The sequence below is a fragment of the Chrysoperla carnea genome, chromosome 5 (genome assembly GCF_905475395.1).
Source record: "Chrysoperla carnea chromosome 5, inChrCarn1.1, whole genome shotgun sequence".
NCBI lineage: Eukaryota > Metazoa > Arthropoda > Insecta > Neuroptera > Chrysopidae > Chrysoperla > Chrysoperla carnea.
Window position 1 is genome coordinate 8,523,941 of NC_058341.1, and position 18,335 is coordinate 8,542,275.

General features: G+C 32.0%; 4 protein-coding genes across 9 annotated transcripts in view; 2 read left to right on the forward strand and 2 right to left on the reverse strand.

Moving 5' to 3' along the window:
• On the forward strand, positions 1 to 686 carry LOC123300438 (mediator of RNA polymerase II transcription subunit 21). Its single transcript, XM_044883011.1, has one exon. It carries the CDS (start codon positions 240 to 242, stop codon positions 684 to 686), a length of 447 nt encoding a protein of 148 aa, XP_044738946.1. The 5' UTR covers positions 1 to 239.
• Positions 687 to 3,020: 2,334 nt separating this feature from the next.
• On the reverse strand, positions 3,021 to 11,423 carry LOC123301855 (histone-lysine N-methyltransferase SETD1). Its single transcript, XM_044884785.1, has 9 exons — positions 10,962 to 11,423; positions 10,382 to 10,891; positions 8,529 to 8,770; positions 8,127 to 8,436; positions 7,841 to 7,986; positions 7,616 to 7,779; positions 6,291 to 7,303; positions 3,874 to 5,781; positions 3,021 to 3,294 (listed from the first exon to the last, which is right to left on the reverse strand). Exons 2-9 carry the CDS (start codon positions 10,874 to 10,876, stop codon positions 3,121 to 3,123), a joined length of 4,452 nt encoding a protein of 1,483 aa, XP_044740720.1. The 5' UTR covers positions 10,877 to 10,891; positions 10,962 to 11,423; the 3' UTR covers positions 3,021 to 3,120.
• LOC123301856 (cytochrome b-c1 complex subunit 6, mitochondrial) lies at positions 11,327 to 13,114 on the forward strand. Of its 6 annotated transcripts, none has more exons than XM_044884788.1 (3): positions 11,327 to 11,450; positions 11,889 to 11,985; positions 12,879 to 13,114. In XM_044884788.1, exons 2-3 carry the CDS (start codon positions 11,893 to 11,895, stop codon positions 13,050 to 13,052), a joined length of 267 nt encoding a protein of 88 aa, XP_044740723.1. In that variant the 5' UTR covers positions 11,327 to 11,450; positions 11,889 to 11,892; the 3' UTR covers positions 13,053 to 13,114. The 6 variants fall into 6 exon arrangements, with proteins under 6 accessions (XP_044740723.1, XP_044740725.1, XP_044740724.1 ...); XM_044884790.1 differs by lacking the exon at positions 11,327 to 11,450 and adding an exon at positions 11,490 to 11,639; XM_044884789.1 differs by lacking the exon at positions 11,327 to 11,450 and adding an exon at positions 11,492 to 11,643.
• A 2,620-nt stretch (positions 13,115 to 15,734) lies between these two features.
• Positions 15,735 to 18,335, reverse strand: part of LOC123299659 (rabankyrin-5) — a 43,551-nt gene continuing 40,950 nt past the window's right edge. Inside the window, exons 6-7 of the mRNA XM_044881947.1 lie at positions 17,697 to 18,002; positions 15,735 to 17,497 (exon numbers count right to left, since the gene is read on the reverse strand). Coding sequence (XP_044737882.1) covers positions 15,931 to 17,497; positions 17,697 to 18,002 — 1,873 coding nt within the window. The 3' untranslated portion in view covers positions 15,735 to 15,930. The remainder of the gene's footprint in view (positions 17,498 to 17,696; positions 18,003 to 18,335) is intronic.

An 18,335-nucleotide genomic window follows, 5' to 3' on the forward strand; every position in this document is an offset into this window, starting at 1 on the left:
AAACATCAAAGACAAAAATCAACTGATCCATTACAGGTGTTAAGCAAATTTTTAATCATAATAATTAATAAAATTAACTTCGATAGAAATAATTTGAAAGCTTAATAAGTTTGACAAAAAGATATTTAGTCCACGGTGAAGTTCAAATATGTCACAATATTACATATAACCTCATTTTTATTCGAAAAGCCTGAACTCAACTAAATCAATCTTTGGATCAACGCTAAAATAAAATTACCATGGCTGATAGATTAACACAATTACAAGATACAATAAATCAACAAGCCGAGCATTTTTGCAACAGCATTGGTATACTGCAACAATATTCAAGCCCAAGTAAATTTCCTGGATTCGACCGTTCTGGTTCACAAACACCAAATCAACAAAATCCTCAAGAAGATTATGCTCAATTATTTTCAACATTAATATCACGAACAGCCAAAGATATTGATATACTTATTGAATCGTTACCAAGTGAAGAAAGCTCCACAGATTTACAAGTAGCAAGTTTAAAACGATTAGAAACAGAAAATCAAGATGCGGCCGATCGTTTGGAAGAAGTTGTACGTAGGGGCGAAAAACTTTATGAAAGAATACAAGCGGCATTAAGTGATATCGCTCAAGCACAATTAGATATGCAAAATTTGAATAAAGAATTAAATAATGCGATGAATACGAATCGCTAAAATGTTTTCTTTTTTATTTATTTATTTAGAAATGTAGATATTTTTCATGTAATTTTTAAGTCATTTTCATAATAAAACATCGTTTGTAATAAACTTGTCAATAATTTTAATTTAATTTCCTTTTAACTCCCAAGAAAGTAAAAAAAAATCAACCATGTCGATTTATCAGATCTGTAAAATTTTTATTTTAATCGTCTCAATATATTATCAAATTTTGTTGGGCCCATTCCCAGTAAAATGAAAATTTTCCAGGATGAATCTTGCGCTTAACTTTTTGAACCATACTCTTTAATTTTTCACGATGATTTCCGTGACATCGGCTCAAAATTCACTCGATATTTGCAATGTAGATGTGTTTCCAAATGTCTATCAAATAGCTTCGCATTCCAGAAATTTTACCTGTGACAACATCGACGAATGAACGCTGTTTTTCAACTTTTCGTCGTCTCAAAACATACTTTATATCGATAATGTCCGAAGATCGGCCAAACGAATTAGCTTTCGCTCTATATACTTCTGGCGGTGTTCGATGCGTATAGTTTTGAAAATTTAAGCTTTATTTATATTATTTTGCTTTACAATATTTTTAAAGAACATTTGTTTATAAAATGGTAATTTGATTTGCTGAAAAAAGAATCAGTACGGTGTGCTAATAGCAACGTTATAAACACAGATTGTTTGTTTTAAAATATAAAATAAAGTTGATTTCTGGAAAGAGTATACTAGTTCGGTTTTCGTATGAATACAAGCTGCATCGCTTATAATACACTCAAAAGTTGTAAATTTGGCTAACAAAACAAAAAAATACAGACTTTTTTTTAGGTTTAGTGGTAAAACAAAGCTAATTTCTAGATGAAGTACGCTAATCCGGAGTAAATACAAGCTGCACAGCATATTATGTTTCTATTAAGTACTTTGGCAAACGAAATAAAAAATAAAACTTGTAATTTATCTAAAAATTAAACAGGACTATTTAAAATGAGCCACTAACGCAAAGGTAAATTTTTATCCAAACTGTAATTAATATAAAAGGATCTATCTATACATATTAATTTTAAAAAAATGGCTGATAATTAAAAATTAATCTACTTCCCCAAAATGCCAAATTTTTAAACAGTTAGATTTACAAGGTAGGCGTAGTTTAAGGTCAGTGGGCGGGCTACTACAAGGGAACAAAATTTCAGATTGAGAAAATGTACGAAAATTTCGGAGACGCACACGACTTCTATGTACAGTCATATGCTCATCGCAAAATTTAATTGTCACACTAAGATTCATGTATCAATGTTTTCTATTTTTTCTTTTTCTTCGTGATTATTGGGATTTGCAATTAATTCGACGTTTCGAACCCAATATCGAGCAAAAACTTTGTTGATCTGTTACATTTCCGGCCAGTTTTAAGATTCTTTCTTTTATTGTGTTTCTAGATGGAGGAGTATCTTTGATGCGCTGAATTATCTTATCTTTATTATATAGGGCACGGATGCTAGCCAGACTTCCTTCAAAAACTCTTCTTCTTTCAAAGGTTTACGGCGCCAAGCAATGAAAATTACAGCCAAATTTTTTGATGCGCTCGTATGATAGTTTTTGCCAACATATTTAATCATAGACATCAACTGTTTGTAGTCTTTCATTCCACTTTCAATTAATTCCTATTGCTCTGGTTTGCTTTTTTGATCAACGAATTTGTGATTTGTTTCAAAACGCCAATTATAGATCACTATATAACTACAATAACAAACAAGCGCCCCTGCGTAATATCACTCGCGTTAGTTCGTAATATAATACTTCATAGTGAACTTTGTAATCGCTGGCGTTACCAAAATATGATGTAGCCTGCCATTGGTTCACCATCCTTGCCGTAGAAAATTTAAATCTCGCAATTTTAGCCCCTTATAGATGACTGATCATACTGAAATTTATTTTTCTCGATGATAATTTATACATTTTTTCATTGATTTGGTCGCATAATGAAATTTGAATTTCCCTTATTCAGATCTTGAGAACACTTTCAGAACTTGTCACATCTTGAGCCTCTTGAAACACAATAAAATCCATTAGTTTAAAGAATTGGGCTGAATATCTGTCGAACAGAGTTAACATTACACATTTATCTCTGTAAATAAGTTGAAGAGTAAGTATATACTCACAAAAATTGAAACTATTTTCTTGTGTTATATTAAGGAAAAATTCAGTCTACAATAATAAAGAGAAAAAAAAAAGAAAAATGAAAATTATTTTTAGATAAAAAATGACATTTGTATTATTTACAAAATATTAATAATTATTGTAATTTATAATAATATATAGATAAAACATTCTTAATCAAAATTTTTTTTTGTATAATTTCATAACACACTTCATTGTTTTTGTTGCTTTTATCTTTTATTATGTTTTGTTTTTCACATGGATTTTCACATTTGTTTATTGTTTTTTAGTTAAGCGTTCCTCTACACTGCGGTGCTCCACATAAACATGGAATCTTTTCATCCTCCAATGGGAATTTATAATCGTATGTGATTTCTTCATTTACTCCAATCGGTTGTTTTGAGTATATTACAATTTTCTTTTGAGACTCTATGGTTATTACCTTTGCATAACAATTTGGCTAGAAAAAAAAGAAAACACAGTTAACATTGAGTTGAGTTTTTGGAGTTTTTTTTGGTTAATTTTGGAAATATTTTTGATTAGAACAACTTCAATAGGTGAGTTTATTTATCAATTAATTCTGAAAGTCAGTCGGTTGTGTCAAACCTAATAAAAACTACGTTATTTTTCCCAGTTTGATAAAATTTTTCCAAACATTTCTTAAACTTTTTACCAAAATTTGTGCAAGGGTTGCAAATATGTGCAAGCTAGAAAATTGCGACAAAAACATGAATTAAAGATTCGGATTGTGAAAATCCTCAAAAGACAATTACTTAACACTAATTCAACCTTCATACAAATTTTTAACCTATAAGATCAATTTAAAAGCTCTAGAGTTGCGCAAAGTTTTAAAAACGATCGAAAAAGAGGTTTTATCTCTGGTAATCCCTCCCTGGTGCTGAAATCAACTCCCACTTTTATGATTCATCATAACGTTTTAAGTGCTCAAATATTTTAGCGCGAAATTAAAATTCATTAGAAAATTTCTTAAGGAAATTAAAGAAAGATTTCTTAAAATGTAATAAATGTTAAAACTTACATTACAACTATGATTAATAAACCTCGCCAAATTACCACATTTAGTTGCATCAATAATCGTATCCAAATCAATACGGAACAAATACGAACTACCAATACCACAAGCCTCGTATTTTGTTTCACGTAAATCAGCAACAACAGGTCGTACCATTTGTCCAACATATTCAATAACCATTTCATCCGCTGCGATCGGTTCCATTGCAAACAGACCCCAATCGTGTATAGCCGATTTAGCAAATTTCAATTGTTTCTTTCTAAATTTCAATTGATTGAATTTCAATAAATCTGAATCGGTATCAATACCAAATGCAGTTAATAATCGTCGTTGATTTGAGCGTGCTTCACGTGATATGCCTTGCATTTTATTTGCTAATGGTGCTGCGTTATTCACTGGTGCAGCACCCACTAAGTGTACTTTTGAATGATGATATTTATATTTAGCTTTATCGCGAGCATCGAGTTTATAATATCCTTCGGTACGAGCGCATCCAGTCGCATGCCGTTTTTTACTGGATGCAGGTGTGTAGATATCCGTTGCACAATGTTCAACCCAATGTGTATCGTTCAACCAATATCCTAATTTATCGTCGGACAACATATTTTCATAACTCGCTTTCATAAATGTAATATCTTCATGATCAATTCCTTTTGTTAGGAATTCGAACAATATATTCATTTCTTCGTGCGTGTCACGTTCTTTAAATTGTACTGTAGACGGTATGTCAATAACACCTGGGGCCGCTGTATGATTATATAAATCTTCAATAGTCTGTAATTTCTTATAATCGTGTTTCTTTTTAATTTTCTTACTAGGAGGTTGTTGCGATTGTTCTTGTAATTGTTGCTGCTGTGCGGTATCAAGATTTGTATAACCGTGATCATGTACCAAAATTTTACGTTTAACGGATTCTTGTTCCGGTGGCAGACAATATGAATGTTCCAAGGCAACTTGACTAGCGGGTGACGAACTACCTTCGGTTGATGATGAATCCCGTTCTTTAACACCATCCGGTCTTGGTGGTGATTCTTCAACTTTTGTTTTCTTCCTTCGTTCTTCCAAAGTTTCTTCATCTGAACTTGATTTTGTACCACCTGTAGCTAATGTAGCTAATGCTTTTAAAGCAGAGTATTCATTAGTTTCACCACCAACTGGAGGTTCGGGATTACGATCCAATCGTAATAATTGTTCGCGTTCTTTTTCTCTACGTTCAAGTAATTCTCGCTCCACGTCATCTTTCTTTTCCTCTGGTGGCAACACCTGCTTAACTTTTGGTTTACGACCTCGTTTAGCTGGTACCGTTGCATTACTAACCGGTAATACTGGTGTTGCTTTAGTTTCGGGTGCCTTCGAATATCTAGGTGTTGGACTTTTATCTTTAATTGGTTTTGAACCCATAAGTAATTCCATTTGTTCCATATACTCTGTGTTACGCTTTCGTCTCTCGTAATATTCGCGTTCCTCGTCGCTCATATTATCTAAATCGACATCCTCTTTATCTAATTGTTCAGTAGCACTGCTTTCTGACATTTCTTGTGTGAATTTATTTGATTTATCATCGGGTATAATTTCAGGTGGTTTTGATACGGGGCTAGGAATATCTCGACCAGGTGTTCTTGGTGGTTGATCTAATGACGTGTCCATTGATTCACTTGATACTTCAGGTTGTTCAATCACTTCATTAGTTATTACTTTTTCTTCAGTTGGAGGTAATGGCAATGCTGGTTCAGGTTTTTCAATAATTTCACCATCTTCGAGTTCACCTTCTTCAGAATCAGAACTAGATTCAGCTTCGTCTGAACTAGAACTTGATTCTTCACTTGAGCTTGATAAGGAGCTTGTTGATGATTCACTACTCGATCTAGATCGTTGTTTTCTTTGGAACGAACTTCTAGATTCTGAATCTGATCCCTGTAATATGGAAAAATTACGATCAAAATACAGTTTTTAATAAAATTGTACTCGGATATTTGTATGGCGGAATCTTGTAAATTTTAAATTTTCCCCTAAATAAAATCACGGATACTAGAACAGTTTTTGATACAGTTTCTGAGATATCTCACCGATTTCTCGATAATATTTCGAGAAATTACTGTGAACAATCTTTACTGTAAACTTTTTTGCATAAAATTTTGGATAATAATCTCTAAAAAGCCAAAATAACTTAAAAATTGATTTTATTGTTAGAAATTTAAAGATTTTTTGATACATCATAAGAAGGATACCACAAATAGGCCTCTAGTACCCAGGCGATTCAGTTTCTCGAAGCATTCATAGATAATTTCGATATTAATTTAGCGTCAATAATATTTGAAAAGGAAAAATAGTTAAAAACTTTTGTATTTTGCAAGTACTTGACAATATTTTCCCAAAAATACCCGACAGTTTAAAACAAAAGTTAAATTTGATTCTTGTCTTACCTGTACCATTTCTTCTTGATCACTCAAATGTCGACTAACATCATCATCTTCAATAATTGGACTAGGTATTTTCTTACGTCGAAAACTAGGCATTTTTGGTATAGATGCACGTAAACCTAAACCAAAATTACTACCCAAACCAACCGTATCCAATGTAATACTTGTATCACGACTTGATTCAATTAAAGCACTCAAACTGTCTTTAGTCGCGCTCATTGTTTCCTGATCAATGATCAACGATGCTAATTTATCCTTCTTCTGTTCCTGTTCATCCCACCAACTTTCAAAATTCTTATAAGCTATATTTTCAATCATTTTTTTATTAAAATCTCTTTTTAAAATTTGTTTTAGTTCAGTCGTGACCCGATCAACTACTGCCCGTATTGTAGGCGCATGTGGATCTTTATTTTCGAAGGTGGATGGGGTTTGATGAACAGTTGCCGCTGTTGTAGTTATTGAAGGTGTGTAACTAGGTATTTGTGGATAGGGTGCAGCCAAATACATTGGAGCCGGTGCATATGGATAAGCTCGCCAATCAGCAGCTCCGTACGGTTGGAAATATGCACCTGGTGCATATATTGTGTGATATTGATGCGGTGTAACGGGATATGGTGGTGGGATATTCGTTGGAGGCATCGGAGGTCCATCGACTATTTTTTCATCACCACTACTTAACGATGATAAACTCATTTGATCATCGTCTGGACTGATTTTCGATTTTGCTTCGATGGGACTGTAATTTCTGGTTATTTCACCACCGGTAAGTAGTTCATCTTCACTTGATGATATATCGCTTCCAAGTTTGTCTAATAATGGGATTGATGTTTCTAATGCATGCCTTTGTTTGGCTAAAGCTTGTTGTTCTAACGCAATTCGATGGCATTGTAAATAACATTCTTTCGATAAGAAAGGTGATGGCGGTTGACTTAACGGTGCTGAAGGATCACTACTCAAACATTTGTCTGGTGCAGGTGGATTTATTGGTAAATCACTTAGTGATATACTCGATCGATCTGAAAACAAAATTCATTTATTAAAATCTTTATAGAAAAAATTGATTTAATTTTCACTAAAATATAGAAGGTATCAGAATTATAGATTTTAAAGACGGGGCCAACTCTACCATTTGGTTTTTGCTTTGATTTTTCCTCGAGGAAGAATGTTTTTTAATCAAAGAGTCATCAAATTAGCTTCTATTAACATTACCCTTTGGAGGACAAGTACTTCTATAGACTTGAATTGGGAAAATTTTAAAATAAATGCACCAGGATGCTCCCTTTCCAGGCGCATGTGACAGAAAATATTAAACTTAAGACATTACTTACCATCGTCATCGCTATCAATGCTATCAACAGCAATTGCTTTTGTTGGAGTTAATCCTGATATTGAGGGTCGTTTCATTTCTTCCTCAGAATCTGAACTAGCTCCAATTTGTAAAAATGGTGGTGCCATACCGCCAGCGGTTTTACCTTTTAATAACATTTCAATTCTGAAAATAGTTTACAAATATTAGAAGATATTCAAAAGTTCGAAAAATTGTTTTTTCAAACCTTGTATCTAAATCTAAAGTTTTCTTATCTTCAATCTCTTGTTCTTTTTTCGACTTGGATTTTTTACTATATTCATTTAAAGGAGACGTCACATGTTTATTACTGGGTGGTGTTGGCGTTGCATTAGCTTGTGGAAGACTTCCAACCTAAATCGAATACAATAATAATTAAAGTTAACAAATTGGAACAAGGAAAATTGGAAAATTTTGGAATCAAGAAAAATGTTAAGTTAATAAAAAAAACCATATGTCAAGTTAAAAAAACACCCCGTATACAAAATATTTACCGCATTATTATGATGAGAATAGATTCCCTGATGTGGAGGTACACGATCCCAACCATCCGAATTCCACGGTGGTTGGTGTTGATGTGTAGGCCACATTGACGGATGCATCGATGTAGGCATTGAATGTGGATGATGATATGCAGAATATGATGCCATACTGTTTGGAGTTGGAGGTGGAGGAAATTGTCCATATGGCGTTCCATGTGGCGTATATTCATATGCTGCTGGTGTTGAATAACTTGAGCCTGAATGATAACTACTGTCCGCGATATCTGATGAATTTGTTGAATTGTGATCGGTGTATGTATAACTGAAAATTATATTATTATTATTTCGGATCAATAAACTTGGATAGTTTAAGCTCTTTCCTTTTAGGAAGTTTGAATAACTGGTCTGTCTTACCTTGACTTATGCCTGGATTTATGATGATTCCGTGTTGGTGAAGCTTCAGGTTCAAGTGATCGAATTGCTTCATCTGGTGTAGGAGGAGGTACAAGACTATCATTTTTTCCTAATTTAATTTTCTTATCATCTATGTCAGATTTTCCAAGTACTTTTTCATCAGTACCTTTTTTATCTGATGTACATTCTGTAAATATTCGACGGCATTGTTCGCCAAATGCATCTAAAAAGACTTCTAAAACCTAAAAAAATAAATTAAATGTGTTACTATAAAAGTTTCTCCCTTCTTCTTCAGCAGGGCTGAGATATTGATATCAAAAAATTAAATCATTTTTCGAAACCATCACCTTTATTCGGCTCTATCATATTTATTAAACAGTATTCAGTTTTGAAAGAGTAATGATTTAAAAAAAAATAAAACTCAGCAATTTTACGCGTTTTAAAATGTTTTGTCAAGCGAATGCGATTGGCAAAAAAATAAAATTAGTTCTCCGAATGACCAAATAAGATTTCGATTTGTTTTCGATTGTCTACGCGGTTCATTTATAATTATTCATTTATTTTAGTAGACACTAATTATTTCTAGCTCCCCTCTAAGGCAATCACAATATATGGTGTCAATTTAATACAAGCCACTAATGAGGTATAGTTAAAGACGTTAAAATAAGATTTGGCTAAATTGGATTTTAAGTTTACGGTCGAAAGCAGCGCTGGAAACGTCTCGGGGCAATCCAAATTTGAGAACTCCATCCAAAAATAACTCGTTATAATAATATTGTGGAAATACAAAGTAAAAATAACAAGTGCTTTCAAAAAATTTCGTTATAGAAAAAAAGCTAAAACCTCTTTTTCCTAGGTTTTACGGTAGCAAATTCATTTATTATTTTATTGAAGTAGTTAATCTTGGGCGATCTTTAATGTTCGATGGGTAGTATCGCTAAATTGAGCTACGTAAAAAGTTTTTGATCAATTTTTAGAAAGTTCGCTCAGCTTTCGCAGCAGTCTCACGATAAACACACGATAGTGTCCGAATAAACCTTGATCCATAAAATGGGGTTCTCTTAAGGTATTTCTAACAACGTGAGAGAAAACGTAAAAACTTTAAAATAGAAAAAATATAGTTCTCGTTAGAAACCACATTTTTGAAATTTTTCGTCCCTTGTCATTGAATGTTAAGATAAAAAAACTTTACAACAAAAAGAAAACAGACTTCAAATAAATAAGTGGATAAACAAATTAAAAAATTCATTCAGTTGAAAAAATTGCATTCGTGTCTAGAACTCGAATAGCCTAATTGATAGGGCGCTTGACATGAATCCAAAAAGTCCGGGTTCGAGTGTATTATTTTCAATTAATTCTCTTTAATTAAAATGAATTACATTACAAAATAACAAAATTCTTTGGGTTAAATAATAACCTACTTAGAATTAAATAAAAATTTGGTTAAAAAAACATTCCTACTAAAATATTTCTTAAATAATTAAATTTTTTTAAGAAATATTTTAAATCTTTTATTTGATTCCTGTAAAAATTTTAATTTAAAAAAAAATAATTTAATAAATATTTTTAATATATTTTTCCATTCATAATTAAAAAAACATAACCTAAAAATTTATAAACATGTCATCGTCATAACGACACCTGTTATAAATATTAATCTGTCAATAATCTTGTTTATGACAACAAAATAAATTACAACTAAAACTTAATTACAAGACCAATTAATTACCAAAATATTTTATCATAAAAATAAAAAATTTTATTAATTTAACATAGAAATAATTCAGAATAGTCCGAAGAAGTAGAATGATGCAATAAATGATTGAAATAAAGTAATAGAGTGTAAATCTTACCTTTCCCATAACACTGGTACCATTTAACTTATCAACACATGCCCGAGCTGCCGATACTTGTTCAAAAACAACCCGTCCAAGACCCAAATGTTTATTTGTCACCGGATGATAATATATAAACAATTCCTCAACCGGTCCATACTTTTGAACCATATCAGTTAAAAATTGTTTATCAATATTATCATTCAATTGACGAATGGTTACCTCCAACGGAGGTGGTTCACCGATATAATTCGTATCGATTTTAAATCGTGGTACTGGTAATTCCAATGTTTCTAATCGTGTCCATATTCGTGTTAGATGTGAACGTGGATCGCGTGGACATACTGGTGGATACGTTGGATCTCCGGGTACATTACCATCATAACGATATAATTTTGTTGATCCTTTCACCAAACATGGATCCACTAATAATTTATAATTTTTCGGTGGTTTATGTTGATTATGTACTGAAGGAGGTCCACTGTTACTTCGATCCATTGGCGCACCATTCATTTTGAATGTGGAACTCTGTCAAAAAAATTGAAAATAAACAACAAATTTTCGATGTTGATTTTGAAGATGTTTGAGATATACTTACATAGAATATTATTAAAATTAATTGGAGTTAAAACGTGAGCTATCCCACCGTTCGTTGTAATTGTTTTGAACATGTTCTTACTCAATTTTGTGTAAAGTTTTTAAATAATCGACAAGTAATGTCATTAAACATTTAATTGTGTAGCATAACCTCAACTTTTAAATAAATATATTCGAAAAATATTATATGAATTATTTACACACGAATTATAATTAATTATTTACACCTAAGAGCTTACGAGTACGTTACTTTTAAATTAAATTATTGCTTTAAAAAAAAAAATTTTTGCTTTGCTATGTTTTGGTTATGAAGCCCCCTTTCTTCCGCGAGTTTGACGTTTGTGTATTTAATGATCGCATACTCGGATCATTCAAATACAGCATTGTCGATCCTTTTCTAATTTAGTGTATAATTTATCTATCTCTGTTTTTATCTATTATTACGTAATTGAGTTGAGCTGAATATTTGAAACGTTTTTGAAAATTTTTGGTATGTGTATTGTCTCTAAAAATCATTTTAATGAAAATTATTTTATTTGATACGTGTTGAAAATTCATTGTGTAGATTTTCACTCAAAAATATTTTTCTATTTGATATTTGCGTTTGAAAGTTAGATTTTCTTGAAAATTTCTTCCTCCTTTTTAACGTCATAACGCTCGCAGTTGGCAACGCTCTGCGGTTGGTAATAGAAAAATTTTTACATTTGCAAAATTTTAGCAAAATAAAATTTAACTCCCTGCCATAAAATTCAGGAATTTTTTTGGAATATTTCCTAATTTTGAGTGTTCAAATATTTAATAAGTTTACGAATAACGTACGTATATTTTTGTTAGATCTTGGAACATTCATTTTTTTTTGTCAAAATTTTCGTTCAATGTTCAAGTGATGATATAACCATTTTTTTAATAGACCTCGCGTATTTTCTAGCATAATGTCTCTCCTTCAAAAATTCTTTCCAAAAGTTAAAGCTGATGAACCAGAAGAGGAAGAAGAAGATTTAGTCGATCCTCAAACTGTATTAAAAGTAAGTAAAATTCTTTCTATGTTTTTTAACCCATAGATAATGGTTGAATCCAATGCCCAGAACAAAATATACACCTTCCCATGGTAATTATAAATACTCTTGTAGCTTCTAGAAATGTTAGAAAGACAAGCTTTTAGTAATTATGTGGATAAGAAAATGGTATATCCATAAAATTAATATAGGTCATATTTTGGTTGTATTTGCACTCCGTCAAAAATGTTCGAGATCTTCGAGGGGAATTATTTCATTTTATGTTTATATTTTAACAAACTGAGGATATTATCGTGTATCGGACGTTAACGCTACCTTCAACGACTTTTCTGAAAAAAAAGCTCCTAGAACTAGAATTTTTTACGTAGATTACAAATTTTTGGTCGAAGCTGGTGAAAATTTAATAGTTTTTCCCTGTAATTGCGTTCATTCAATGATCCATGGGTTTGTCATGCCATTAATGGAGTCGAGTTAGTATGGGTCTGCGGACTTTTTTCGTTAACCGTGTGATTGCGTTCATTCACTCAGAAAATCTGAGTAAAGCTCAAAAATCTTCACGTTATTGATCTACTCTAAATTATCTTAACGTGAAACTCACGCTAAATACACGACAGTGCCCGAATAGCCACAAAATGTAATGTGAATTATTCGAATAATTATCGTATCTATAGAAAAATTTGTGTTTATTTTCGAGATCAACGAATAAACTGTTTCAAAAGCTATTACCCTCTAAACATACCACTGGACTATTTGTTTAGGCAAAACCGTATTGGCTTAAAAAGGGTGCTGTCCCGCGGATGATAATCAGAAATAGCACAAAGCTGCTACTCGACTATATTGAATGAATCTACCTCCAAAACGTACGTTTATACTTTAAGTAATAAGTGTTTTTATTTTTTCAGGAAAAATGTGCTGAAGAGCATCATGCAAAAGAATTAGCAGCCAAGTTACAAGAATGTAATGATCGAGTAAATTCTCGTTCGAAAACAACTGAAAATTGTACCGAGGAATTATTCGATTTACTTCATGCAATCGATCATTGTGTCACCAAAGATTTATTCAAACATTTGAAGTAATTTGAATCAATCATATTTCCATGTACAAATACAACAATAAATTATGAAAAATTATAATTTGATGAAAATGTTTTATCTTAAATGTTGTTTTCATCATAAAAATAAAATCAATTTTAAACAAACAAATGTAAAATGTAATATGAATTAGTAAAAATGTTAATATAATTGTTAAAATATCAAAAAAAAGAACAAAATGGCTGTTATTTAACTTATTTTAAATATTATACACACAAAATTAGGTTTTTCATTTTGTTTTCATTTTTTTTTTTTTCTCATTTTTGTTGAAAAGATTTAACGAAAGAGGTAAGTATCGGTAAATGTTTACCAGGTTCACGAACTTGGTTGAAGTTTGCAAGCAGGCCCTTGGACAGGAATCACCAAAGGGGGTTTCAAATTTTTGTCCATCATGTTAGGTCATAAAGTCAATAAAAATATGTAATATTCAGTCACTATTTTTCAATAAGTTAATTCTAAGAAGTATAAAAAAAAAATTTTCAAATTTCTATGCGCACCTACCTCTGTGATGTATATTGATCGAGGTTAAACCGTTGAACTGATCTTGAGGTAAGTTTTGAGGCGATGCAAAGTTGAAAAGGAACGTTCATTTGTCACATATAAAACTGCCAGAAGGCAAAGCATTTGGGAGACATTACGGTAGTTTCCTGATGGTGAAATTGGCATATTTTGCCCATAATAATGTAAAAGTAGACTTGATACCATAACAAAATTTGAAAGTAGAATTAAAATTGATTAAAAAACGAAGAAGTTATAAACATTCAAAGATTGTTAACCGTCTCTTTTTTCTAAGAGTTTTATATGTAATCACTATTCTATATCTTCCTCTTTGTTTCTGTATATTTTCTTTCTTCGTACTTCTAAAGATTTTCAAAAACGAACATCACTTTTCTGTCCGTGCAGTGAGAATTCTTCACCTGAAGTGATAAAAGAAAATTAGTCAATATCCCTTTTGGAAACGCATCTTCGTTGTATATATCGAATGCTTCGAGTGGATTTTTATAGCTCTCGCCATCGTCGGGGTAAAATTTGTGGGCTATCATAAATGAAAATTGCCGCAATTGATCTAAATTTATTGTTTTTTTTTATTATAAACATAACAATTGAGAACAATTTTCAAAACGAAAAATTTATTTTTAGAATAAAAATGATTTATATAAACAAAAATAAAGCATATTTTTAAATTGATATATCTAATAAAATATTTTTTAAAGCATATTCATAAAATCCAAAATTTGAACAAAATATTATAAATTTTTTTAAACACATATTTAAACTGTTTATGGAATTCAAAATTTTTGTTTTTTGTTTAATTTTATTTAAATTTCTAAATATTATATAATATTTACATATTGAAATATATTAAAATATAAAATATTAAGAGCTAACTTTAATTTATTATTTTGGTATATTTTTAGTTTTGGATCTATCACATTAACAAATGTACCGAAGTCTAGTCAACGCCTTTCTACGTAAAATATTGAGGCATTTAAATAGCGCTTTTTGTAATAAAAGTAATAATAATAAGAAAAACATAAGAGAGGTACCGCAAGCGGGTCCCTGGCACCTAGATCAGAGAATCCTTTTTGAGCCCTCCTTGAGAATAACCTTTCGCTCGAATGCGAGATTTCTTCGGGTAAGGGATGTTATTTTGAGCAGATGAAGCTATAGAATTCCACAGCTTCTCCACCGGAATCTCTCCAAAGATTGACGGGTTCAAGACAAGATTTTTGCAGGTGCAAATAACATGTATGGAGGTTTCATCGTTCTACATACAGACCCTACAAGTGAGATCATCAGAGATTCCCATGTTATAAAGAAGGTAGTTCAATCGACAGTGTCCTGTCAAAAGCCCCACCCCCTTCTGAACTGTGCTCTAAGAGTTAATTAATCTGATATTAAAAGTAGTATAACTAATCAAATAACGGTTTTCCGCTAGAAATATGCATCTTAGGCTTCGATAAATTAGGTTTATATAATAGTTCTAAAACTATTTGGAAAATAAAAATAAATTTTAGAACGATAAATATAAAAATAATATAAACTTGCACTTATCGAATATAAACATTATCGATCAATCTCTTTATCTTCCTTGATTAATACAAGAAAGATTTCAATTTTTACCAATATGTGTTGATAAATATATTGGTTGAATAAACGAAAATACATAAAAATATAATTGTGTTAAAGCGGTGAGTTGAGATGAATTTAGAGTCACTAAAATCTACGAGTCTTGTCGCCTGAACCTTATTTGTACTATAAGCTACTTACCATTGCTGAACATTTATTTTTCATCAGGACCATTAACTTCGCATAATTAATCGTACTCTAACATTTTCAAGGCTAAAGCTTAGTGGGTTATCTTAGTTTTCATCTCATGATATCAAATTATTTTCTCTTTTGGTGATTTAAGATTTTCTTGGATCATTTTTCATGGTGGCTTCTGTATTTTCAAAATGAAATTCCCTGACTTTTTCATGTTTTTTAGTTGAATAATTCAAAAATTTCCTGACCAAATTAGTACTTTATAAATTGTACTTTGAAAGGAAGTGAAACGAAAATTATACAAGTAACGAGCATGAAAAATCTTACACTAAATGCAACTCCAATATCACGATCACTGAGTCATTTTTTGAAATAATTCTAATAGAAAAATAAACACTTTAAGAACTTTGTTACAAAATTGATAAAATTCTCTGACTTTTCTCTTTTTTCACGGAATTTCCTGAAATTTCCAGGTTTTCTAGATTTTCCAGTAATGTGGCCACCATGATTTTTAATATCGACAATTTGAGACTAAAAATAATGTCTCATTAATTCACATAGATTATAGTGACTCTTAAAATGGGCTGATTATATGAAATTATGGCACATATCTACTACTGCCATTCTGTAACACCTGAAAACATACTTGACAAACTCGAGCAGGTTTATTCAAACCAAACTTTAATATTGGTACCTCTTGATCAGAACATCGACCACATAAACATCGTCCACAATGCCGACAATGATGTTTACGTGTTGCAAAGCCAAATTTATTGCCACATTCCTGACACACTTCGGCTTCAGCCCATGGTGCCTCCTGATTTAATCGATCTAACAAATTATGTAACAATTGTTTACTTGCAACTTGATAATTGAATATTGTGACACCTTCTTTGTTCTCAGCCCCCATACATGCATGTGCAGCGACTAAGGCACGACATAGTGGTCCGTTACCTTTGATGTAGGCTAGAAGTAATGGGGTATTTCCTTGTAAATCGGGTTGATTTATTGGATACTCAGGCATACATTCTAAAAATAATTCACATATTGCAGCAGCGTTTTCTTTAGCACATCTACATAGCTCATGAAGAGGATTACGCCCTTTTAAATTGATGGCTTCAGCATCTAATCTAGATTCAGTTAATAGTGCACGCACTACTGGTAAATGACCTTCACGCACTGCAATATGTAAAGCATTATCACCATCGCTATTCGTTGCGTCACAATCTGCGCCATTTTGTAATAGAGCAGAAACAATAGCAGCATGACCTGCATCAGATGCGGCATGAAGAGCTGTTTGTTTATGGGCATCACGATCATCTGGACGGGCACCTGCTAATATTAAACTTCGCACAAGCATTTCATTACCAGCCCGTGCGGCTAAATGTAAACTAGGCGTAAGATTTGAGTCTTGAACACGTGAATTCACATCGACTTGCACAGCAAGTAAGAATAATACACTTTCAAGATCACCTTTTTGAATTGCTGTATGTAAAAAGTTACAACCTTTTCCATCAACTTGTTCAGCGGCGGACGGTAAACGATCTAATATCGATTGTGCCGCATTATTATTACGGAATGTAAGAGCAGTGGCAAATGGGGATAATCCATTTTTATCACGTAGGCTTAAATCAATATTTGGATGGCAAAGTAACAGTGAAATGATTGTTGGATGTTGATTTTCAATCGCAATGTGTAGGGGAGTTTTCATATCAGCATCTCTGGAATTCACATTCGCTCCGTGTTCAATCAATGTTTGAACAACTTGTTCAAGACCCCATGTACAACATAAATGCAATGGACTAGCTTTATCTTTGGATTCATCCGATTCTTCACCGTTTAAACCAGGTCGGCGTGGTGAATCACGATCGCATCCTGCCTGAATTAAAAATACAGCTGCTGATTCCATATTTTCATCGATTGCTTTGTGTAATAAAGTTTGTAGACAATTTCCTGGTCCAGGTCCCCAACAATCTGGATCTGCGCCGTGACGAATAAGGGTACTGGCAATATCCTCTTGATCTGAGCTCAATGCGGCCCAAAGTGCTGGTGAGCCTTGAGCGTCTAAACGTCCCATATCTACACCACGTACACAAAGTGCTTCTACAACTGTTGGTAAACGACAATGGACAGCTAATTGTAGTGGAGTTTCATTGTCTCCAGTTCTAGAAAAAAAGTTTTTAATTTTAAACCTTAATTAAGAATATACGAGCACCAGGGAATAAGAAAAGGACCTATAATAAGAAACAGACCTTTAAGACCGTACAAATATGACGTCACAAGTCTATTATGGTTTTGGGAATGTCGATCGTGCCCATAACGTGGTAGATCCGCGAATAATTTGAATTGTAAAAAAAAACTTACGTGGAATCAATGTCAGCACCATTTTCCAATAAAAATAAAGCTGAAGTAGAATCCTCTTTTAAGATTGCTTGATGTAATAATGTTAAACCGTTAACATTTTTGATATTAACATCAGCTCCACCCTTGACTAAAACTGGTATTAAATCATCCAAAGATTCTTTCAACGCTATACCAACAGCAGTTTCTCCATCGGCATTTGTTAAATTTAAATTACACTTATTTTCTGGATAATTTTTATTGTGATCGATAAATGCTTTTATACAATTTACATGATTCTTAACAACAGCAATATGAAGTGGACTTTGTCTGAAAAATAAAGGATAAAAATCATTACCTATAATATAAATGTGAATTCATTTTTGTTTTTTATGTTTGAATCTTTGATTTCGACCTAAAATCGATCCGAAAAATTGCTATATTAGACGATTTCTCAGAAACTAATGCATCTAATCGTCAAATGGTCCCAGTATTTTTATTTTTGATTCAAAATTATCCTAAGTGCTGAGCTTTATCGAAATTAGAGAGAAACTGTTTTTATTGATTTTTCCTTGAAAAAATTGAGAAAATCACAACAAATTTTTTGCTTCGATATTAGATAAAACTTGGTATATAGGGTAATTTTGACTAAAAAATTGCATT